The sequence below is a fragment of the Sprattus sprattus genome (assembly GCF_963457725.1).
Source record: "Sprattus sprattus genome assembly, chromosome: 19".
Lineage (NCBI taxonomy): Eukaryota > Metazoa > Chordata > Actinopteri > Clupeiformes > Clupeidae > Sprattus > Sprattus sprattus.
The window spans coordinates 14,676,318-14,700,984 of NC_137917.1; the positions used below are offsets into that span (position 1 = coordinate 14,676,318).

General features: G+C 43.3%; 1 protein-coding gene across 1 annotated transcript; it reads left to right on the forward strand.

Moving 5' to 3' along the window:
* LOC308380426 (discoidin, CUB and LCCL domain-containing protein 1) lies at positions 1 to 22,981 on the forward strand (the record flags this gene model as incomplete). The annotated part of the gene is made up of 15 exons (XM_080857760.1): positions 1 to 100; positions 5,584 to 5,805; positions 10,769 to 10,906; positions 13,547 to 13,598; positions 14,100 to 14,172; positions 14,690 to 14,823; positions 15,246 to 15,283; positions 15,770 to 15,964; positions 16,234 to 16,346; positions 16,470 to 16,626; positions 17,086 to 17,172; positions 17,442 to 17,535; positions 19,038 to 19,078; positions 19,172 to 19,279; positions 22,553 to 22,981. 15 exons carry the CDS (start codon positions 1 to 3, stop codon positions 22,975 to 22,977), a joined length of 1,977 nt encoding a protein of 658 aa, XP_080713886.1. The 3' UTR covers positions 22,978 to 22,981.
* Between the last annotated feature and the right edge of the window lie 1,686 nt (positions 22,982 to 24,667).

Sequence of the window (24,667 nt, forward strand, 5' to 3'; positions counted from 1 at the left end):
ATGCAGGCAAGTTCTGGAAACGTTTGGGATGCCTTGGAGTCGTTATCCTATCTCTGGCTCATATTAAGTGCCGAGGCTTTGCTGGTGAGCGGACAGGAGGGTAAGTTGTCTTCGTTGATCTATGCGTTGAAGTGTAAAACTGTAAATAATTGTTTTATTTTGTGAATTGTTATTCACATTTATTTATAACGCGTAGGGACTAAAGACAATCCATCTACGTAGTTGAAAGTTTGCACTGACATTTGTGGGAAGATCCGTGAAGGTTCAAGTTAATGATTAAAAGGAATTCCACATATTCGAGTGGACAGTGTACCTTCAGGTTAGTCTCTCAGACAGGTTTTTGTTGAAGGTAGGTGGGATGGGGAGGGGGCATTGGAGGGAATTCTCAGAAAGATAATATATATATATATATATATATATATATATATATATATATATATAGATAATATGAATGCAGCACCGCCTCTGTAAATAGTTTTATTAAACTTACCAGTTATGTATCTGTCATCACATATAGTGGCTTTTAAGAAACTTTTGGTCCATACTTGGTGAGATGTTGATTGCATCACATTATTTAGACCTCTTAGTTTAAAAGCATAGGGTCCCTTTTATTGACTATGCCACACGACATTGGTTTCAGCCAAACTAACTAGCACCCAGGTTTTCCAACTATGGCCTATGTTCCACTCCACCTGAAACATAATGAATGTCCTCATCAGAAGCTATGGTTCTGTCTCTCCCTCCCTCATCACAAAGACTTGGAGAGGGAATCAATGTGTGTCATTTAGCCTTTTTAGGAGAAAACGGGCCTCTGTACTACCACTGTTCATTGAAGGACTGGTGGAGTTATTGTGTGGCAGCAGCGCCATGGCAACCCTGGCCAGAGAGTATTTATGAGTGGTGTGAGTGTGTTTTGCTGTCACCCAGAAGACTGATCTCTTTTTTTTTTTTTACTCAGAGAGGGTCCGGCTAATGAATGAGCCAGTGGGGAGAGCACAGAGGGGTTTATGGGGCTCAAGGGGGCTGTCGCCAGCACTAGTCCTTAAATGCTCTGGCTGGAGAGAGGTCCTCTGCTTGGGTGAATGTCAGAGCTGTGCTTAGTGTACACACAGGAGCCGAGGGCCTCTCTCTCTCTCCTTTGCTCTCTCTCTCCCTCTCTCCTTCTCCCTTTCCCTCACCCTCTCCCACTTCTCTCTCTCTCCTTTTCCCTCTCTCTCTCTTGTTCTCTCTATCTGCCTCTCTCTCGCTCTCTCTCCCTCTTCCTTCTCTCTCTCCTCTCTGTCTCCCTCTCCATCTCTCCCTCTCTCTCTTTATCTCTCTCTTTATCTCTCTCTCTCCCCCTTCTCCTGATCCTCCTTCACTTTCCCTTTCACCGCCAGCCATGTAAACCTACTAATTCTTCATTACATTTTCTCTTTGGCATTTCACACACAAGCACACACACACACACACACACATCTCTACATCCCTCCCTCTTTTTTCACACAAATACAGTATACACACTGAGAACACAATTCAATGTGTTGCCTTATGACTCTCTTATGTGACTGACTTAACATGACTAGGTGGAGTTTGTAGCATATACAGTATATCAGACATATTGTGAAGACTTCATGTAGCTACAAAATCTAATCAGAATTCACTCAAACGTTTCCAAGTTGTTCCACGTCCACTTTACTTGACCTTGTCTTGTGTAACCAGCAAACTCTTCCTCTGGAACTACGTACTGGAAATTAATTAGTTTGATAGAGGATTAGTTTGATAGAGGCACCTTTCCTCCTATTGGTTCTTGTTGGGCTCTGCGGTGTCCAATGGATACATACCATCATCAGTTTCAGGACATCACACCTCACAGGAAGAATTGGAATTGGCTTTGAGGAGAGCATTTCATGTTAGCCACATTTACATGTACCCTTTAGGTAAAACAAGAAAATAAGCTATCAAGAAAGAAAACATTGACAGCGAAGTGCCTTGAAAATGTTTGTAGGACTAAGGACCTGAGGCCTGATGAGAAGAGGAAGAAGAGAAAAGTTGTTTAAATGGAAGTGCCTGCATACATACATACATACACTCACACACACACACACACACACACACACAGACACACACACACACACATACTGTACATATATACACACGTGTGGCAGTTAGTACTAAACGTATGTGTCTGTACAAGGTAGAGTGTGTGTGTTTCAGAAAGAGTATTTTAGTCTCTGTACTTCTGTTTAAGCATGTCTTAATGTGTGTAGGAGAAACTCTGTCTGTATATGCATCCGTCGGCTGTGGGTGTGTGTGAGAGTATGCATATTTCTATCTGCTGGCTTGTGTGTGTTTAAGTACCCCACGTTCAGGGTATGTTTCTGTATGTCTGTGTGTTTCTAAAAAAGCGTTTTTGTTTGAGTTTGTTTGTCTCTAAGTGTGCGTGTACACTATCTGTGTGTCCTTTTGTGTGTACTGTGTGTATGCATTCTTTATCGGTTGTGTGATTTTGTGTGTCTGTGAGCGTTTGTGTAGAAAGCTATGTTTGTATACTGTGTGTGTGTGTGTGTGTGTGTGTGTGTGTGTGTGTGTGTGTGTGTGTGTGTGTGCGTGTGTGGGTGTGTGTGTTTGTAAGTGTAAGTGTAAGTGTGTGTGGCTGAGTGTATTTACTAAGTACTTTTTCGCAACAGGGTAGAGGTCAGGGTGAGTCAAACGTGGTCACATCCACAGACAGGAAAAGGCCTTGCTCAGACAGACTCCTACTCTCCCAGCGGGCCTCTATATACACAAGTTGCGTGGGCACGTTTAATCTAGCGGCGTCACAGGGGAAGATGACCAGCCATTAGGTCAATTATTTTCCCTGAATCATTTGTTTGTGTACGTCGGTTTAGCTCCTCACAATAGCTGCGGTGTGTGTGTGGGACAGGACAAAACAGATCTGTGTTGAGCCACATGTTTGTGTCAAAAATGTAGCTGGAACTTTGATAGACAGACAAAGATTGTTCAGTGACAGGTACACCAGCTGAACATCCTGCCTGTCAAATGTTCAGGCCTGCGGGGACCTGTTTCCCCTAACCCCAGAGGGAGAACTCAAAATTGCACGTTCGTGTGGCTGTTAATGAGCGACTGACGACAGACAGAAATCTTCCCCCTGCAGTCAGCATCAAGCCCACCTTCTCTTTCCCGTCACTTTGGCCAGAAGGAATTTCCTACCTCTGCAAGGCTGTGTGTATTAGCGCTCTCTGTAATTTTACCCACTATCATCACTTAAACTTGAACTTGTAACTCAGCCTTGTGCTGGTTAACAACAGGGTGTCAGAATTGAAATTGCAGTCTTGTTATGGGACACATTTTGTAAAAAGGAGTTAGTTTGTCATTATAAACTGTGTAATCATGCGTCTGGTGTCAGCTAAGAGTGGGAGAACAATAGCAGCCTAATAGACACTGTCAGTGGTGAAGCTCACCTAAAGTTCAACCAAATATAAACTCTGTGATTCATGTTTCCACACTGTGTTTCATACGGCACGGTGTTTGAACTAATCTGCAAATCTGGGTTAGGCTGGTGGTATGAAAAGTGAATCCAGTGTAAACATTGTGTTTGTGCCTGAAACCAGACCAGAGGCTGAGGCAGTGCCTCATCTGAGCCCAGCGGTGCTTACCAGGGCCAGGGTTAGTAAGTAGATAGGGCCTCTACCAAAGTGGTTGTGGCAGGAAGGGCAGTCCCTGGTTGTTCCCGATCACTGGGGCATATCGAGAGATGGCAGAGAAAGCCCACTACATTAATGTGGAACGCAGGACAAAGCGCTCAGCCCCACCACAGAAGACCACACCAAAAACACAGGCAGTATTTACCAACCCCCCCTATCTACTCCAGACAGGGTTGGAGGTGACACAGAAAGCTAGTCTGGACTCCATGGGTTCACCTAGTAAGTCTGGCATTTCGAGTGGATGTCTTGAGGGGCAGTTGGGCCTGTGGTGTAGATGGACGGAGGGAGGAAGACCCTCAGGGCAAACACACTGCTAACCGGATGAGATATGCGATTCAGTACGACGCCAACTCAAACGTTTCTGTCTTCACCCTTCACTGATGCACAGATCAAACATTTTCTTTTTAAACATAGTGTTAGAAGAATGAAATCAGTGCTTTATCTCTCTCTCTCCCTCTCTCTCACTCTCTCTCCCTCTCCCTCTCTTTCTCTTTCTCTCTCTCTCTCCCTTCTTCTGTAACCCACTGGGACATGTCTCACAGTGCACGATTAGCCTACCCTTATTTGGACATCTGCAGCCTCACAGAGCCTGTGGTGGTAACTGACTCATTCAAAGAGGGTTTCTTGATTTCCATCAAATTAGCGGTAATTAACAGTGTCTGACCTTAAGAGTTTGATTGGCATGGTATAATTAGGCATTGTTCTTCATGGTCACAGCAGGCTTGGCTTGCCCAGAAATTAAGTTCCTTTCCAACACTGATGCAGAGGCTGAACTATAGCCGAACCTAACCTGACACATGAGTCACTGAAAGGGAGAAACAGCCCCAGGAGCGGCTGGGCATGAAGCTCTAATGCTGTAGATTATGTCGTTAATCCTGCTGAAATGACAAACAACAGGAGAGGTGAGCCTACGCTATCGTCTCCATTGCGAAGTAATGTAGCTGTTGCTCACCACTCATCGACTGGGACAAATAAGTCAGGCCGGTACTGGTGGTCAGACAGTCTTCTCCTGCTCACCGAGGGAGTTGCTATTCTGGATGTTGTTCTGGATTCTGGATGATCTTGTGGTTACGATCTCACAATTATGCACATCTCTCTCTCTCTCTCCATCTCTTTCTCCGTCTCTCTCTCTCTCTCTGCTGCTTTCTCTCTGTGTGTCTCTCTCACTCTGATTCTCTTTTTGGTTCACCAGCATTGCAGTCACGTACATATCTCCCTTAATGGGTGAAGTTATTAATATGGAAGCAAAAGAGCTCCCTGGAGTGTGACTAAGGCTGGTGAATTTGGCAGTGTCACTCTCTGCGGAAGCCCCAGCTGTTGCAGCACCAGCCAGTTCTCACACCTACACAGCCACTCTCAGAGGCCTTCAATCTGTTTTCCCATGCAGATAAAGTCACCTGACCTCACAGACAGACTCAACACTGATGCATGCATTTTGTTGATAGAACAGATGTTCCAGAGAAAAATCATTGTTTTTTTTTGTCATTATAAAATAATCGCTCATGAATGTCAACAGACACGGTTCATATAAATATACAATCTGCGAATTTACTTCTTATGTTGAAAAACCTTTACCTGTGCACAGATACTACGAGCCAATATAAAAAGCAGACTTGCAGACCTGAACTGAGTTCAATCGATGTGATATTGTGGCACTGTTCTGAAACGAAACACCAACATATTTAGCTGGGCTTCAGTGTTAATATGATCTCACATTATGTTTGCCTGAGTCTGACTGCCTAAGTCAAATAAATGTCTTCCTTGATGTATTGACTTTATAGACAAACATGGCAACTGGTAACATCATAAATCTTTTCCTTAATAAAACTGTAATTTACCTCATGACAAAATGCCTTCCTCTCTGGTCACTACACCAACTCTCTCTGCCCATCCATAGGGAATGGCTGTGGACACTCAGTCCTGGGTACTAAGAGTGGTACCCTGACCTCCATGAACTACCCTGGCACGTACCCCAACTACACCCAATGTGACTGGAGGATACGGGTGCCACAGGGCAAGACGCTGCGCCTCTTCTTTGGAGACTTCAACCTGGAGGAGAGTAAGAACTGCCAATCAGGGTCCCTCACCATTGCTGATGGCCAAGAGGCCGTGATACTGGGTAAGTTAAAAAAAAAAAAAAAAACACATTGAAAAAGTACTCATATGGTGTTCTTCTGTGATCCTCTTGAAACTCTGCTTAGCTGAGTGTTTGTTAAAAACTCACTGGGCTAAAGGGTCAATTCCTTTAGATTAAATACAAGCATAGCGAGTTCAAGGACATCCTGGGGCTCACACAAGAATGCTTGTGTTGTTCCAGTAAAATCAGTTACACTTAAAATTACAGCCTGCTTCTTACAGGGTAAATACCTGTTAAGTACGGCAATTGACAAAATAAGTAAACATCAAGTAACGTGTATTACCATAGAAGTAAGAAGGGGTTATGTAAGGGATAATATATGGTCCGGCAGTCATTATCTAATAATGAATCCCGATAAATCCCTGTAAAATAAACCACCATTTGACATTTTAATGGCCTCTTCAGCTATAACCATGCCTAACTGATGTAGGCTCAAATTCCAGATCTTGCAAAGTATGTCAAAATAAGCCAGCCTGCCACAACAGGCTTCTTCCCGTAACACAGGTTAATTCACATGTCTCTGCGTAGTCTGTGAGCGTCTCAGCCACAACCACTGACTTATTTTTTCAGCAGCCTCAGACAACTCCTTTGAAGCCCCTTTGGATGACTGTCCTCGAAAAACCCCAGAACAGAATCGTTGTGGTTGTTTTATCTAAAAAGCCAAAGTTGATTTAGCTACAAACAACACTCCACTGGTCCTTGTCAACCTTGTTGTCCCTCGCATCCACTACCAGTGTACTTTATCATCTTCCTTTCAAAGGCTTCCTGTGAATCGTTGAGTTAAGCAAACAATGCGCTAACACTCAGAATACAACACCGTGTCTTGTGTCTTGTGTCATGGCAGTCACAACAGTCACAACAGTGCACTGTGGGACTTGAAGTTATCTTCCGACATCAACTAGCAATCTCCAGTCCTGCACTGTACCCTACTTGTCAGGACTGTTTATTCATGCCGGGTATCCACTTTTCTGCCCCTCTCATACAAAAGAAATTCTACTGACATTCCCTAACTGCCTTATTCATAATTCCCTCAAATTTCTCCACCTCTGAAATAGCAACATCATACACAATCAAAGTTCACCTTATGCATGGCGAAACCCTAAACTGCAAGCACCACAATTTCAATTAACCAGGCAAGAAGTTCTTCTAAACGGTGCTGATAGCATTAACAATTAATTCTCTAAGCTCTGCGCTCAACATGGAATTGTACCACCTGCATAAGCTCTTCACTGGTTTCTCTACAAAGGAATCACCTCACCATCAATATAATACATCCCTTCCAGTAGTTTTGCCTCGCTGATAGATACACTTCTACTTTTGCTAAGTTTCACATTCATCCTTGGCCATTACAGATTGTCATTCAATTTGGCTAACAGCCGACGAGTCCATGGAGCAGTTGTTGTAAGCATTGTCATGTTGTCCTTATAGCAGGTAACTGGGTGCTGTCCTGCAGCCTTAGACCACCAAGAGAGCTCTTCCATTGCCATGTTGAAATCCAATGGTGAAACGGGGCACCCAGCCATGATAACAATCTCCAAATGCTGCCAGGATGCGTTGTAGTTACTTGTGTTGATCAACAACTAAATATGCTCAAATGACTAACGCTGGCATTTTCTCTGTGACATTGAAGTATCTGAATGCCTTTCACAACAGACTGTGTGGCACCAATCCATACAAGTCCAAAAATAACACACGGTCTCTGCCTTCTGTCCTTGCTGCCTGAAGTTGATGCCAAATCATACTACTATATTTCAAACTTCCAGAAAATCCTGAAATTCCTGATAATATCTATCAAACTTGCCTTCAAATAGGCGACTAACATACTTGCTACCACATGAAGAAGATATTTTCCTCCACATTAAGAAGACTGATCAAAATTGTCCAACTGGAGGAATGTCTGCCTCTAACATGAGTTCCTCTTGTCTCTGATTGTCATTATGTACCTGTTTAAGATACTCCTCCTTGTCCTTTATTTCTACTCTCAAAACTCAGTATTAACCAAGTAATAACCATTTCTACAATCATACCCCTACTAAAACAAATTCTTACTCCGTACTTCACAGCTATTACCCTGTTATTTTCACTATTACAGTATTTTGCCATGTTGTAATAGGATGCCTCTTGTAATTAATTTATAAGTAACATGTAATTAGGTCTAATTTTAGTCTGAAATAAAAAAAATTGTACATTTGTAAAATCTTTGTAAATTCACAAAACAATTCTTACTCCGTACTTGATTTCACTTACCCTGTTTACACTATAACAAAGGTATTTGGCCCTATTGAAAGATGATGCCCATTGTCGGCAATTTTAAGTAACATGTAATTGCTTTTGATAAGATGTTGAAATCAAAAACATTTATACTTTCCTTATGTGCAAAATGTTTGGTAGCCGTTGTTTACTTCTACAGTTATACATTGACAGTTCCATACTAGACAGTTACTTATCCTGTTTCATAACCTAACGAAAGTAGATGACCATGTTGTGACCAGAATGTGACTTGATAGTAAGTTTAAGTAACCTATAATATCGTTTACAATGAAAGTGAATTAGAAATTGTTATATGTTTATCATTTGTAAATTACCCGCTAATAAACACTTTCTTCTAGTCATACCCGTTACTTACTGTTAACTTATTTTAACGTACGTCAAACTTAACAGATACTTACTCTGTAACAAGCAGGCTGTAATTTAAAGTAATACCGTAAAATCAGTTTGGTCTTGGAGTTGGGGGCTTTATGCACTGTGAGGAAGGATATGAGGTTCTAAAATTAGAATAATGTAGGACGACACAGATCTTCCCCTGGCAGTAAAGGGAGATTCCTCTTCCTTTTCAGTTACCAAGTTAATTCAAGTCATGATGATACTAGGAGCTGTTTGGAATCCAGTTGCCAGCTTGCAGCTATTAAATGATAATTGATACCACGCACTGACCATATTTATGTCTCTTCTCCGCGTAGCAGCTGTTCAGACACCAACCAATGATGATCAGGCTGGTTTATTCTAATAATTGATAACAAGCTGTCATGCAATCATAGTTGCATTTTAGCCAGCGGGTATGTCCAGCACCCATTTTAAGAATACATACAAGAAACATAGATTTTAAAGTGGTGCTGAAGGTGACGATGATGATGATGTTTTGGTAGGACTCACCGGGAGAAGGATTTATTTCATCTCAGATGTTGGTGTCTGTTGGAGCCGACTACTCGCCTCCTTCCGGAGGAGATTCCCCAGCCATGCCCAGTTCATGGCCAAGCACCTTTCACTTGCCCTCACTAGACTAGAGACACACAGCCGTCCAGCTCTCACCAGTCTCTGATGAAGAAAAGACACTTTTAGTAATAATTTGTCGTACATGAGTTGTTTATCAGAATTTTAGCAAGCCTCCTTTTACCTGTTTTTGTGTATGGGACTTCTGGTCTAGTAAACGCCTATGGTCTGTGACCTTTAGTTGTCTTCCTGCTCTCTCCAAGTGAAGGTGCACCTGTGTTTCTCTTTTCTTCTAGATATTCACACTGCTGTTATAGACCATTTATGGCATTTAATGCTGTCTGTGTCATTAGTTGGGTGCTTGCGAAGATGTTTTTGTTTTCAACACCATCAACACTGGCTAGATATAGCCTAGAACAGAACAGACCTTTATAGAAGAAGACCTTTATTTTTACTATCTATCACTTAACATAATCTTTAAAGGTATAGCACTTCACATTAGCTTTTAAAATATAAGAAAATATGACTATGCCATGCACAGAAATGGGTACCTTCATGAAGCATGATGCTTTCTTCAATGGCTGTTTTTCCACAAAGGCTATCCTTTGTAATACAACCACAAACCTGCAGGATTTCTGTAGCCCTCAACATAACCTTGCAAAACCAGTTACTTCAATAATCTTTTCTAGTATTACAGCGAATACAAAAAACAGGCGGTAAATAAAACCACAGCAGGTTTACGGCCGATAACTTATGGCTTATTTCAGGTGTAGAGTTACACTTGTTGTGTGAGCCTCACGGTCGTCACATTACGTGCAGATGTCCTGCCACTCGACTGACTGACCCCCAGAGTGCTGGAACGCTATAGGTGTACCCCAGGTATCGGCTGTGTTGTTGTTACGAGTAAATTCCACAGGGTCTACCTCACGCTGCTTTTGCCCTCCTCCCCTTGTGTGCTCACACAAGCGTGCCCCAGGCTTGCATGCCACATACCACACTACCACGGCTGTTATGTGACATGGTCTCTACGGTAACGCACAGCAACATAACGAGAGCTATGAGCAGCAGCCCATGAGTGTGTGTGTGTGCGTGAGTGTGTGTGTGTGTGTGTGTGTGTGTGTGTGTATGTGTGTGTGTGTGTGTCTGTACACACGCCATGGATCCCTAGGGGCTTACATCTTTGATTAGAGTGTGCGTGCATGTGGTGGTGCGTGCCATTTTTGGCAGTGTGTGCGTATGTGTGTGAGTGTTTGTGTGCGTGCGTGAGCATGCATGTGTCTTAATGCTCTGGGGGTCATGTGACTTTGGTTGAGCGTGCTCTGTGTATGATTTTCCCCAACCTCCAGATGCTGATGTTCTCTCTCTGCTTCCCTCTCTCTCTCTCGCTCTGTATGTGTGAGTTTGTGTGTGTGTGTGTGCCCATATATGCCTGTGTATATGTATGCTTGTATGTATGTATGTGTATTTTTGTTTCATGCACACGTATTTGTGTGTTTATGTGTGTGTGTGTGTGTGTGTGTGTGTGTGTGTGTGAGTGTGTGTGTGTTTGTGTGTGTGTGTGTGTGTGTGTGTTTGTGTGTGTGTGTGTGCCCACATATGCCTGTGTATATGTACGCTTGTATGTATATATGTGTATTTATTTTTGTTTCATGCACACGTATTTGTGTGTGTGTGTGTGTGTGTGTGTGTGTGTGTGTGTGTTTGTGTGTGTGTGTGTGTGTTGCGTGCTATGCAGGCCCGATGTGTGGGCATTTGGATGCCGCTGGCAGGAATGTGACGGTGAACAGCAGTGAGGTGACAGTGCGCTTTGTCTCCGGCACGCACCGCTCTGGACGAGGCTTCCTGATGTCCTACTCCACCAATGAGCATCCAGGTACCACTCTCGCAACCCACCCCCCAACATCCTAAACCAATCCAGTCAATCCATTGATTCAGTCCCTGCTGATCATAGATAGTTGGCAGCAAAACAACCCAACATATAAGGAAGACAAAAGAAAAGGAAGGAACTCTCAGTTGAGTATTTCGGCCATGTTCACAGACAATTCATAGAAATACACATAGCCTTCACGACAGGTTCTCTGTGTTGAATACACAACAGCACACCATCATTATATGGTGGTTAGGACTCCACAGAATTTACACCCTAAAAACAGTAAAATCAGATCATAATCCTCACCAGACTCATCAACATCGCTTTGAGCAGTGGAATTCCAGACGTGCGAAAGGTTTTAATTGGCACAACCATCCAAACAAAGATTTCCTCTGACACACAGACCGATGCTTCGCAGGCATGCATCTGTAAACAGACATTACACATGTGTGTCATGTCTAAAGCTACATCATGCCGCACGTCTGATCACTCTCAGGTAATACTAACGTAGATGAGTGCTTCTGGGAATATGCCAACAAACTGTCTCCATGCATTTGTTTATGGGGCTGCACAGCCTGTGTAAGTATGCAGACATGCATTAAGGACAGGTTTTGTGAGAAGCGATGGGAGGATGCATGTTCATGTTCCAATGTTTTGCTGTTAAAATATAAAAATGGAGTGGGGAGTACAGTGAGGACGGGGAAGCACGTCTGTGTGCGTGCAAGTGTAGGTGCAAGAGGGAAAAGTAGGAGAGTGTGACGGAGAGGGAGAGACAGAGAGAAAGAGAAAGAGAGTGTGAGGGTAAAGGGGGGTGGTGTGCATGCGTGCGTGTGTGCGAGCGCCTGTGCGTGCATGCGTGTGTGCGTGCATCCATGCATGCTCCCATGAGCTCATCCGTGCGTGCAATCCTTGCGTGTGTACGTGCCTGTGTCACAGCGTGTGCATGCACACACTCTCATTTCTGTGTGTCCCTGTGTGTTTGTGTGTGTGTGTGTGTGTGTGTGTGTGTGTGTGTGTGTGTGTGTGTGTGTGTGCGTGTGCGTGTGCGTGAGTGTGAGTGAGTGCTGGGTGGCTTATTGGAATGCAGGCCTCGTCCTTTGCTAAGCTCCAGTGTGTTTGTACTGTGGGCATGGGGAGACGGCTGAAAGAAGGAGAAAAGAAGAGAGGCCCGGGCTCCAAGCTCCAGGCTCCAGTTCTGAGATGTGGGTGGATCACTGTGGATCACTCGCCCCCACACAAGTCCCCCTCCAACCCCTCCACTGATCCTACTCTTCCTTCTACCCACACAGCCACCTTAACCACCTCCTGGCCACCAGGAGCACAGCACTGCAAGACCACAAAGAGGTTACAGAGATACAGTATAGTGTAGTTAAGTGAATTTTGCACTGCAGAGAGAGAGAAAGAGAGAGAGAGAGAGAGAGAATCAGAGTTGAATCATCTTCTGCAATAGTGTTAAAAAAAATCATGCTAATAAAGCTTCTTTGAATTGAGAGAGAGATGAAACAGTTAACTGATGATATTAGGAATGACAAAGAAAATGTAAAGATCTCTTTTGAATGCCTCATCTCAGAGCAGTACACCAGAGCCTCTGAGCCCATGTGCTCATCTCACACTGCTGTGGTTCCCATCAAAACAGAACACAGAAGCCTGCTTCAGAACAGAGTGCTGTTTACCGGTGGCCACACTACCATTCATTTCCCTCTCCAAACATAACATATACTGTAAACCCAACCTGAAGTGGCCGACCTGTTCCTGGTCAGAGCACTCTGGCTGCTAGGAGCTAATGCAAGATAAGGATGTTTACAGCCTATTAATAGAGCAGGAGGTTGAAACTGATTACTTTGGCCATTAAAACAGCCATTTTGTTCGAGCGTTCCCTCCTGGAGAGCCTTGACTCTGTCTCCCTCTCAATCTCACCACAGGAGTTTGTATTTCCCACTATTTCCTGTTATTTCCTGCCTTGTTTATGAAGCTCTGCTATGTCCGGAGCCAGGCCCCAGTATCCTCATGAGGGTGTGTTCCGTCACATGGGCAGGCACAGGGGACAGGGGACACGGTCTGAGTCCCCACGCTGACGACGCAGAGGGGAAAGTGTCTGCCTTGTGTCAGTCATGTCACATGACAAAGCCTTCACAGTAATCGCCCCGGGAATCAGATCAGTCACGCTTTGACTTCAGGGAGGGTAGGCGGAATGCAGTCTGATGTTTGTGTGTGTGTGTGTGTGTGTGTGTGTGTGTGTGTGTGTGTGTGTGTGTGTGTGTGTGTGTGTGTGTGTGTGTGTGTGTGTGTGTGTGTGTGTGTGTGTGTGTGTGTGTGTGTGTGTGTGTGTGTGTGTGTGTGTGTGTGTGTGCCCATGCATGCTTGTGTGTGTGTGCTCGTGCGTGCGTGCGTGTGTGTGTGCATGTGTATGTGTGCGTGAGCATTTGTATATTTGTGTGTGCGTGTGCGTGTGCGTGTGCGTGTGCGTGTGCGTGTGCGTGTGTGTGTGTGTGCGTGTGCGTGTGCGTGTGCGTGTGCGTGTGTGTGTGTGTGTGTGTGTGTGAGAGAGAGAGAGAGAGACAGGGCATTCTTGTGCGCTTCTACTAGGGGGATGATTTGCACTGCTCTTAGACCAGATTGTTTTGTGCTGTTTTTCATCTATAGATCTCATCTCATGTCTACACAAAGGGACCCACTTCTCCCCACAGCCCTTCAGGTAAGACATCAAGACAAACAGTGTTCATATTGTTCCCTTGTTTTCACCAAAATGAATGCTTCCATGATGATAAACATATGATTACATTCCCTTTACAGCTCTGTAAATAGAGCATGTTTTGGCCATATTTGTAAATTGTTATGGTCATGATTAAGGTACTTAGCAGGCATTTTTTGGCCAAAGCGACTTACCAAATGTTACAAAACGTTACACATCAATATATATATACTGTATATATATATATATATTAATATAAATACATTTTTTTAAAACATTTTAGACGATGAGTTGAATAATAACAGTAATTATATTTATAATAATAGTACATTCCTTTACATTTTTTAAGCACATGAAATTGAAACCCATCCTGAATCTAAGTTTAGTATTTAGTATGTCACTGTTTACTCAGTACACCCAATATCGTTGAATGTCCCTAAGCTGTTGTCTGTGCTGTGTGTCTGTGTGTGTGTGTGTGTGTGGTCCATGTGGTGTGTCCTGCAGTGTGTTCTGTCCTGCGGGGTGTAAGGAGGTGAAGGGGGACATCTGGGGCAGGTTTGAGCCAGGCTACAGAGATGTGAGTGTCACTGAACAGCCACTGTTACCATTGACACTTCTGAAACGAGATCTTAAAGCTTTTGAAGCCGTGCTTTTACTGCTGGGATTTTATTTCCCTTTTTACCCATTCAATCACTTAATCTGTCTTTTTTATTTTACTCAGCTATTTCCACTTTTACTCATCTATCCTTTTAACGTGCATGTTCCCTCTAATGCAGGGTTATTATTTTGCACGCAAGGAGCAAGGAAATAAAGAGTGCTTGACTGAACCCTGTTTACAGACCTATTAAATCAGAGGAGATTTTAACACCAGGAAATTGAATTTATGGATGCTATTAGTTATTTCCTGTCTGTCCGCAAAGATCAGTGTCTTATCATTGTTTGTGTGAGGAAAACCTAATCACAAGTGTTTGTGAACAGGTCTCTTGAGACAGACAGTATACCCTTACGACTCCCTCCCAAATACACACAGACACACAAACACACACACACACACACACACACACAATCATTTCCCATTCGTTGTGTTTTTCCAGACCTCTGTGCTGTGTAAAGCTGCCATCCACGCTGGGGTGTTATCAGACAGCCAGGGAGGCCAGCTCCGAGTGTCTCAGGAGAGAGGCATCACCCTGTATGAGTCCAGCTTCGCCAACGGCATCCTCTCCAAGACGTCAGTAGTTCCTGTCCTTTCCACACAGCTATATTGGTTAGCTTAGCAGACACTGTCACCCATCAGAATAGGGCAGATGTATATTTTCAGTACAGAACAGAAATCCATGAACTGCTGCACACAATATTTCCCATCCGTATGTGTGCTTCCTGAGACTAAAATCCATTAGCTTGGTGATGCTGACCTTGCCCTTGTAGTTGAGCAGTAGGCACTCACACAAAACCTGAAGATCTCCTTGACATGTTGTCCTCACCTATGACTGTTAATTATTCATTGTTAATTATCCATTCATAATTTATTAGGATGAAATGCCTTTGTGATTAAACAGTGGCAGAAGTGGGCCGACACCCCAGCTAGATGACAAGCATGGCTAAATGGGTGCTATTTTTTGACCTCATTCTAAATCTCTTGTTTCTTCACAGGGGATCTCTGTCAGATAAGAAGCTTGTCTTCACCAAAGGTGATAACAAAGTCCCAATCTTGATCTCAAAACTGTTACTGGTACTGTTGGAATGGTTTTTGAGAATGTGATTTTAAAACAGCTTGCCATTTGGTCAGTATGTAAGCACTGCAGATTCAACATCAAGGGCTTACATTTTCCTCTCTGACAAAAAGTGGTGATTAATGTTGAATCATAAGTACCAGGAAGCTTTAGATAGAGAGTGCGATGTTTATCTCAACATATCTGATGGAAGTAACACTTTAGTTGCCAATTGGTACTTCCTGTACAAATGGCACTGGCAAGTCTGAAGACTATTTGGCTGATAACCGTGTTTATTTTGGCCATGGATCTGCAACCCATTTGAATGAAAGATAAACAAAGCCAGCTTAAGTTCCTTCAATTGTGTCCCTTTCTTCTAAGGGCATTAATATAAAACCATTATTCAGACTTTCAAGTGTTCGGTACTTCATCACGAGAGTTTACGTCTTTCCTTTGACTGTGCAGATTGTAACGGGCAGCTGGCCGTGGCGGTGTACAACATGTCCACGGTGTGGGAGGACACGGACGGACTGGGCCAGCGTGTCTCCTGGATGCCAGGCGCCAGCGATGCCACAGGGCAGCCTCTGCAGTGGGCAGCCAGTACTGCTGACAAGGAGCCCTGGCTGGAGCTGGAGCTCCGCGAGAGGAGCACCGTCACAGGTCAGGGGTCAAAGGTCGTTACCTCAAGCGTTAGTCTGCTCTCTCTAGCGTGGCTGGCGGTTACTTATTAGCTTGTTTTTCCGTTAGAAACACTGTTTTGGAACTATTAGGCAACAGGGTTGTACTGTAAAGGAACAAATGGGTTCATGGGTATATATTTTTAACACTTCAAAGAGTATTCTTAGACACAGTGGAGGTCAAAGCACTGTGACATTAATGAGAGACACAAATATTTGAATCCCTTCTGTCTATTCTGTGTTCTTCTCTAGGAATAATACTTAAAGGAACGTCTAGGTTCTTCATAGAGTCTTACTCACTGATGTACAGCAAAGACCGCAAGACCTGGAAGCACTACAAGGGTGCGCTCAGTAAAGACAAAAAGGTACCACAGTTTTGGAGTTTCTGCTGGGCCGCATGGCATCAAATCCAACATCCATTTTGTGAATCCTAATGCTAATGAGGCCCCTGTGGGATTTTAAATGTGTTTACTCTGGTCTGAACGCAGGTGTTTGAGGCTCATTCGGACGGTCATGTGCTGGTCCTCAACAGCCTGTTTCCTCCAGTGGCGGCTCGCTACCTGCTCCTGCAGCCCCTCACCTGGCACCTGAGGGCCTCGGCCGGGGTACAGGTGCTGGGCTGCCCCATGCCCCGGGGGCGATCAGGTGAACTACTACTAGAGTTAGGCCAGTTCAAGGGCATTATATTGGCTTTCATTTAATATATAATATACTTTAATATACTGGTATTTTATTTGTTATGTACAATTAATGTTTATTTTAAGAGAAACACTAGAAACGCAACACAGGAGAACAGAGAGAAGGAAACAGAGATCATTCTAAATAGAAGAGATAGCAGGCCTACTTTTGGAAAACTAAAAAGTACCCACTGAATTAAGTTTCTCATTGAATTAGGTTTAAAAGTACCTATATCAACTGAATTCATAGAGATGGAACCATATGTAGCAGACATATGTTTGTGTAACAAATACTGGACTATGTGTGAATACATTCAGATGTTTGATCTAAGAGTGTATCGATCTAAATAGATGCAGTATTGCTTGGATGATTTGTGAGGAATGTATTTCCTTCGTAGAGTCCTCATCAATTAATTTCTCTCCATAGTCCACAAGATTCCACTCCCAACAGAGAAGGTGCCTTTGGAGCCAGTTACCACTGAGAGTCCAATCATAATCGAAACATCAGACCAGAGTAAGAACACACCTTTTCTCTAGGAATTGGTTTGCTAACTAATGATAGTAAAAAAAAAACAGGTTTGTTTTTGTGCTAATGCCATTCCACTGAGGAAACATTATTAAAGTTCTGAATGGGCTCACAGCTCACTGTGTAAAAAGGCTTATCATCATCATTCGTATCGGATGTTTACTGATTTGACTCATTGATTGCTGTGACTCATTAATTGCTGTGTCGTGTAGCAAATCAAAGTGTTTACTAATAGTGTGTTGGCTTTCCTTACTCAGGTTCCAGTCAGCCAATGATTGTGGCCGTGGGCGTCATCCTTGGGTTGCTGCTATGTGTGGGCTGTTTAGTGGCAGGGCTGTGGTGGAGGAGGAGGTAGCTTATCTCTCTCTCTTTCTCACAACACACACACACACACACACACACACACACACACACACATTTAAACAAACACAGTCAAATGGAGATGCACGCACGAGGGGCTGTTTGACACCAGTTGGGTCACGTGTGTATGATGGGTCACATGCATATTGCCGGTGTGAGACTCGCATCTCAGGCTACAGCGGCAAGTCATCTCTAGAGTTTGGGCGTGGGGGTATATTTTTTATGCATGAGGGAAGTAGTTCTCAACACAAATAGACAGTGAAGAGATCTCTTGATAGTGATATTGACATCATAATAATCATAATCATACCAGCAAAATTACATATCTGACACCTTCAGTCTCAATGTCTACACTATAGTATGTCCCACAAATGTGTATATGTGTAAATATGTAAATTTAAAAATAATATATACTATCCATATATATTTAACCATTTAAGCAATTGCATTTCATGAAAGGGGAATGTGGAGGCTACATGTACTATATAGTCTTAGTAGAAAGCCAGTGTAGGCTATAACTATATTATGTCAATAAGTTAACAGAACATAAGGTGAAGGGCAGTAGTTTTCCACTCTCTCTTTCTCTTTCTCTCTCTCTCTCTCTCTCTCTCTCTCTCTCTCTCTCTCAACAAGGGTAAATAAAAGTCACGTGATGCCTTTCTGGTTACAACTGGTCAACTTCCTGGTCTTAACTTTTCGGACCTCTCATCACGATGGTTGCCACCAAACTCATTGCGATAGGGCTGGCAGTAGCAGCACCACAGCAGCAATGATATAGAGTCACTGGTCACTGTAGAGTTTATAAAGACTATATAGAGCATCTATGTACTCTACACAGAATATACAGAGGATATAAAGACTTTATAGAGTATCTATATAGAATAACTATATATTCTATGACTATATTGGAGACTATATAGAGTAACTATATTTTATGCCTATATTGGAGATTATATAGCGTATCTATAAAGAGTAACTATATATTCTATATATGACTATGTTGTAGACTATGTAAAGCATATAAAGACTACCTGGAGTATGTGTATACTCTGTATAGAATATATAAAGACTGTATATATACTATCTGTATATTTACAGTCATTGGAACAAATACACACACACATGACCTGCAGCAGTTCAGCAATGTAGCTGATGTGAAGCACATGTGATGCAACTGGTATGAAACGGCTGTAGGACTTTTACAGATGCATAAGCATTTACATTTACACATTCTCTCTATCTCACTCTCTCTTTCTCTCTCTCTCTCTCTCTCTGTCTCTCTCTCTTTTTCTCTCTCTCTCTCTCTTCCCCAAACACACACTGCCGCACTGACTGGCTAATCTCACATATTTTACATTCACACCATGAAGGGCTGTTTGTCTTGTTTCTGGAGCTTCAAGTACTAAGCACACTCATACATTACATTGAGTACAACTGGCAGTATAACAAGTCTGTGTTTCTCATGCTTCTGTTACCTCTGATTTGTCTTTTAGACGAAGAAAGACACAGATGAAGAAATGCTCTTTGGACAAAGGTACTGACGAGTGTTCGCCCATCTCTCTTCTTTGTACTTCTGCTGTTTTCTCAAAATGTGGTCTTTGAGCATCATCTCTGTCCTTTGCCTCAGATTGCCAGGGATTCCACATAAAGACTCTTCCGGGTGCGGACTCGGAGCTCACCCCCTACCCTCTGACCAGGAGTGTCCACGACGCCCTTCCCAACCCTCCCCTTAACGGTGAGTCGGAAGCACCCAGCATTGTGAAGAAGGGGGTCAGGGTCACCGCATCTGGTCCCATGCAGATGTCAAGCATTCCAAAACATTGTTCCCTTTAGCATCACCCCCCAGTGCCTCTGATGAGAAGAAGTGCTTACCGGTAAACCCCTTAAGAAAGAGCGACTAATTCAGTCATCTGAAAGACACGCTTAAGCAGGCTGAAACAGTAGGACACAGACAAGGCTGAGTGATCTTTATGAGCAGTCTACTGTAGCGCTTTTCAAACAGACCCAACTGCTTTCCTCCTACTTCAGTCTCTCATTGTTTCACACTCGTTCCTCATCTTTATCTTCAAGGTCTTTCAAATTCCTTCATGTTATCAGCAATCAGTGGGCCCAATTACTGTCCTGAGCACAGTGTTATTGATAATGTTGTTCAATGTATAACTGTTAAATAAGGAGATTATTATTACGAGTATACGAGTATATATGAGTTTTATGAGGTACACACAAGTTAAATGAGTATGCGTTTTCTTTATTTTAATTGAATGACAGCATTAGTCTCATTATTTAATAGCCACATCTTGTATATTTAGTATGTTATTACATATAGAACATGTTATAACATAATCCTAAACCTTGTACTAACATTACATACACCTTGTAACTACGTGTACTTATATGAGAAGTATTCTCTGCTTACACTATACAGTACTTTGTGAGGCTGCAACACAATGGGGTCCATTCATTTTTTATACCCATCTACTCAACTACCCCTTCTATTTTCCCTCGATCCATCTTGAAGTAGCTACAGTTTCCCTCCCATTGTTCCTGACTGTTTTATATCCACATATGCATCCAGCCATCCTTGTCCAGTCTGCTGGATGGGGATTAGCAGTGCAGAGAGGGGGGAGCAGCAGAGAAGAACCCTCCCTCAGACACACGCACACACACACACCCAACCCCCACCATCCCACCATGGTCCAGCTAGGCTCTTCAGCGACAGCATAAACATCTCTTTCTTTGCACTGCAGAGTCTGCCTGAAAGGGAGCCTTTAATTGGAGTTCCTGGAAAAAGGGCACCCATACCGAAATGCCGGGCACCCTTCTCTCTCTCTCTCTCTCTCTCTCTCTCGCTCTATCTATCTCTCTCTCTCTCTCTCTCTCTCTCTCACTCTCTTCCTCCCACCCCACCCCTGAGGGCTAGTGCAGCCTTGGGGGGTGGGCAGTCAGAAGTGGGACAGAGGTTCTCTGGCAATCAAGACAATCGTGGCATTTTCCCTTAAGTCCATGTAATTAGAGGGGGGCTTCGCCATTTCTGGATTCCTGAAAAGAACCGGTCTGGGCAGTTGGAGGGGTTATTTGTTGGCTGGTTGCGTGTGAGGGTGGGTTGGGGGGGACGGGGGTGTTGGAAATGTAGGGCCTCCTGTCCATCTTTGGCCTGTCGAGAGGGATGGATCCATTGTGGGAGCCTCTCGGGAGGCCCCAACAATGTCCTGATATGTGCCCACTGAGTCAGCCTGGTCTAACCAGACCCAAATTCACTCCGAGAATAGAGAGGGTCTGGCCACCCTCCACTGGGGATTGTTTCCAGTCATTGCATCCTAATGGGCGTAGACTTCAGGTTCATTTTGAAACCATTTAACCAGCCTTTAACCAATCCGTTACACACTTCCTACTCCGCCACCAACAGAGCAAGTTAATATGTTTGCCTATTCCCAAACCCTGTTGGCAGTAAATTAAAAGAAATTGCCCTTGATGAATACATTTACACATTGTTCTTGCTCCTGCTTCGATATTTGCTAGAACTGTTTGAATTTCAGTTCATCTAGCCCTAGCATTGTGGCCATTGTTGTAACTCAATTTCAAACAAACGCTTCACTTCAATGCCATCGCACCTACCCCCACTGGTTGCTAATAGGAGGCCACTCAGAATGGCCCAGTGATCCATCTTGCGAACAGCTTCGGACGTCAATCACTGCGTAAACTGAACTGTGAGCAATAGGCGAGTGGAGCCACACTACCACTGAGTCGGACAGCAGTCCACACAAAAGGGGAGCCAATCAAACGCATCGCTGAAGTGGGTTCCTAGGCAGGTCATTGGTCAGTTGGAGGCCCTTGTGCTGTGGCCTCCACTCTTGCAGGTTATGTTTGTTTGGTAAATATAGATTCTCCAACACAAGTTTTAATGAATTAACGCTCATGAATGGAATTCTCTGTAAACAAGCCAGCAGTCATCGAGTTCCTGGCAAAGATCCAGCTTTTTTCAGTTCACCCATTTTTCTTCGTAGTGGAGTTGCTGTTTTATTTCATAGATGCTGTTCTTTTTAAACACTTGGGTGAGGTAATATTGCTCAATAGTCATTAGTCATGCATTTAAATCAAGATTGCATTGGCAATTAACACTTTTTTAAACTTTGCATCAGGATTATTCTAACATGTATGTTCCTTAAAGGTGCATTAAGGATTAATAGCTATTCGCTAAAGGTATGCTAGCAGCTAAAACTAACGAAATCTCTTGAAATGTGCTGACTTTGACATTATGACAAACTAATTACTCAACAACTGTCCTTACACAGTCAAACACAAATCATGTGCAACACAAGACTAAGCAAGACGGCAAATAAGCTACTTACTAGATCGGCAGAAGGTAATCAAAGTCAGGTCGGCTGGCATCGGCAGGCAAAACTACAGAAGGCAGTTATATGCCTATCGACCCTGCTATGCCATTGGCACGGACGCAATTCTCCATATTAAAAGTCATTGTAGCGCCCCAATTTTTTTTAAGCTGTTATTTTAAGGTTAAACTGCTTATCCTAACCCTAATCCTGAAGCATAATTGTTGCATATTGTGCCTTTAACACTTTTTTTATTCAGGATTTCTGGATCATAAGCCGATCATAACCATCCCACAGTATTCTTCTGGTTCAGTGATAACAACATAAAACATATCATAGAAGCATAGAAAAAAGAGTTGGCTAGTTCTTCATCTCTAATTCTTTAAAAGTTATTTTTACAATTAATAGTGAAATAGAATGAATTTATGACCATCTTGTATATTATGTATGGTAAAAAAAGACAAAGAAACCAAGAAAACTAAAAAAACTAAATTGTGGGAATTTCTATTAATTTGGCCAACACTGTAATGGCAGGATATGGAATCTACTGGTTCTGTCAGTGTTTTGAGTGTTAGGATAATAGGTAACACTTAAAGTACTATCCATCTACCAGTGACCTTTCTTGTGAAACAGTGCATGTAGTGAGCCTGACGTGTTTCTGCCGCTGTCACCCCCAGACTACGCAGAGCCGGACGTTCTCTCTGGAGGAGTGAAGCTAGCCTCCACCTTCCGTCCCTCCCTGGAAGATGGCTACACCACACCCTTCACCCTCAACCACTACGACATCCCCGGACGGCTCCCCGAATACGACGAGCCCCTGCCACCTGAGCCTGAGTATGCCACACCCTTCGGTGAGCAGCCCATGGATCCCTCGTTGGCGCCCCCTCTGGCGATGCTGCAGAACAACAGGCACTTACCCCAACATGGCATGAGGATAGTCCCAGGGCTGGCACGCTACGACAGCCCGCCGCAGAAAGGACTGGCCAACGGGTACTCCAGCCCGTCATCCCTGGCTAGCGGGGCACAGAGGGACAGTGTGGTGTACGCCGAACCACAGCCTGTGGAGCCGCTGCTGAAGCACACCTATCATGAACCACTGTGAAACAAAAAACACACCTCAGACGACAACTAAGGGAGCTGAGCAGGCAGGAGGATGCAGGCCCACACACCTTGGACTGGAGGGTCGCTAGAGGCTACAGGCTAAGAGGAGACAGAGGTTAACCACACTGAGACTGAGAGACATGCCCACGGCTGGGTTATGCCCTGCTGCCTATTAGCTACGCCCTCACATACAGTTCATGAAGACATGGTTCGAGTGTTACTGTTGCGGTCTGAAAACAGGTGGTGTTAAGGTCAATGATAAACTAAATGCTATGCAAAGCACTATGCAGTCTGAGGCTGCGTGTTATGTGTCAATGCCTACCTTTGAGTCCTCTGACAACGTTATAATTGGAGAGGTATCTGATTCATTACACCGTACAGTTTCATTGACTAATAACTGAAGAATTAAGTAGACTGTAATTAGGATTACAATCTGGATATTTCAGGTAATCTTTTGTGAGGTCTGACAACATTACTAAATCTTGGAAATATTTACCACTGAGGAAATATATTTGACTGTTAATAAATGTGTGTGTGTTTGTAGAGTGTATGTATAGAATGGTGTGTGAAAGTTTAAAACTATATGGCAGCTATTTACTTTTCCCTGCCTCTGGATACTGAAATAGGGCACTTTTGGTAATGGCAAATCACTGCCGGGGTTTGAAGTGTTATTACAAAATAAAGATTTTTAAACACCTTTTTATACGAATCCAAAGGCAAAAGGAGTCTGCTTCCTATCTCTTAAACACCCAACCTAACCTAAAGGGAATATTGTTTATCTCTAGATTTAGTCTGAAAGAAATGGGAATCTGCAGTCCTGTGCACTCACTCAAAGCACCATGTACAAGGTTTGTGAGACATCTTGTGGTCACTTTTGGAAATACCAACTGTGTTAACTGAAGTACCACATGACATTGCCATGTTTTTCAGATGAATTTGCATTTTATGATATCATTTCTAGCAGTATGACTACAACCATGTTACACTAATAGATATGCATGGCATAAAAATGGCTGTGTGTATCTCTGAACTGTTCATGATTAACTTTCACTCTGCAGGGAATGCGCATACCATTACTGTCTCTCCTTATAAGAGCAGGTCATTTATGACTCCGTTGTAAAGGCAAACTTTCTCTGCACTTCAACCATGAGAGAGATGCTTCTGCTTTTTTTCAGTGAGTCATCCTCAGATGACAGCACATACTTTTTTTTCAGTAGCGGCAACTTTATACTTCAGATGTTAAATAAGCGTCCATATTCACTGCAGATTTTTTTTAAACTAAATAATCAAACGCAGGTGGTTTTTGGCCAAAATGTTTTTCCCAGATGATAATAGGAACCATTCCTCGTCAGTAGACCAGGGAGAACTAGCATGGAATGGTTATTAATAGCACAAGCCCTTCCTGCTCTCCTCATCCTCTATGGCCTACAGAAACTGCAAGTTCAAGTGAAGTCCCTAGGCTCAGCCCTGTGTGAGTATTGGGGGATTATAGGTAGCTGAACATTTCTTACATCTTCACCTGCATATTAGATTATTTTTTTTTTAAACAAACCAGAGACAACAACCACAAGGTTTACTTGCGAATGATATCGCCCACCCTGAGCAAATACATTCAGATTGCTCAGAAAGCCCCATGTGTGCCTCCTAGGGTGTCTGTTTCCCTTCTTTGTGTGGCTACGTGAGGCACACCC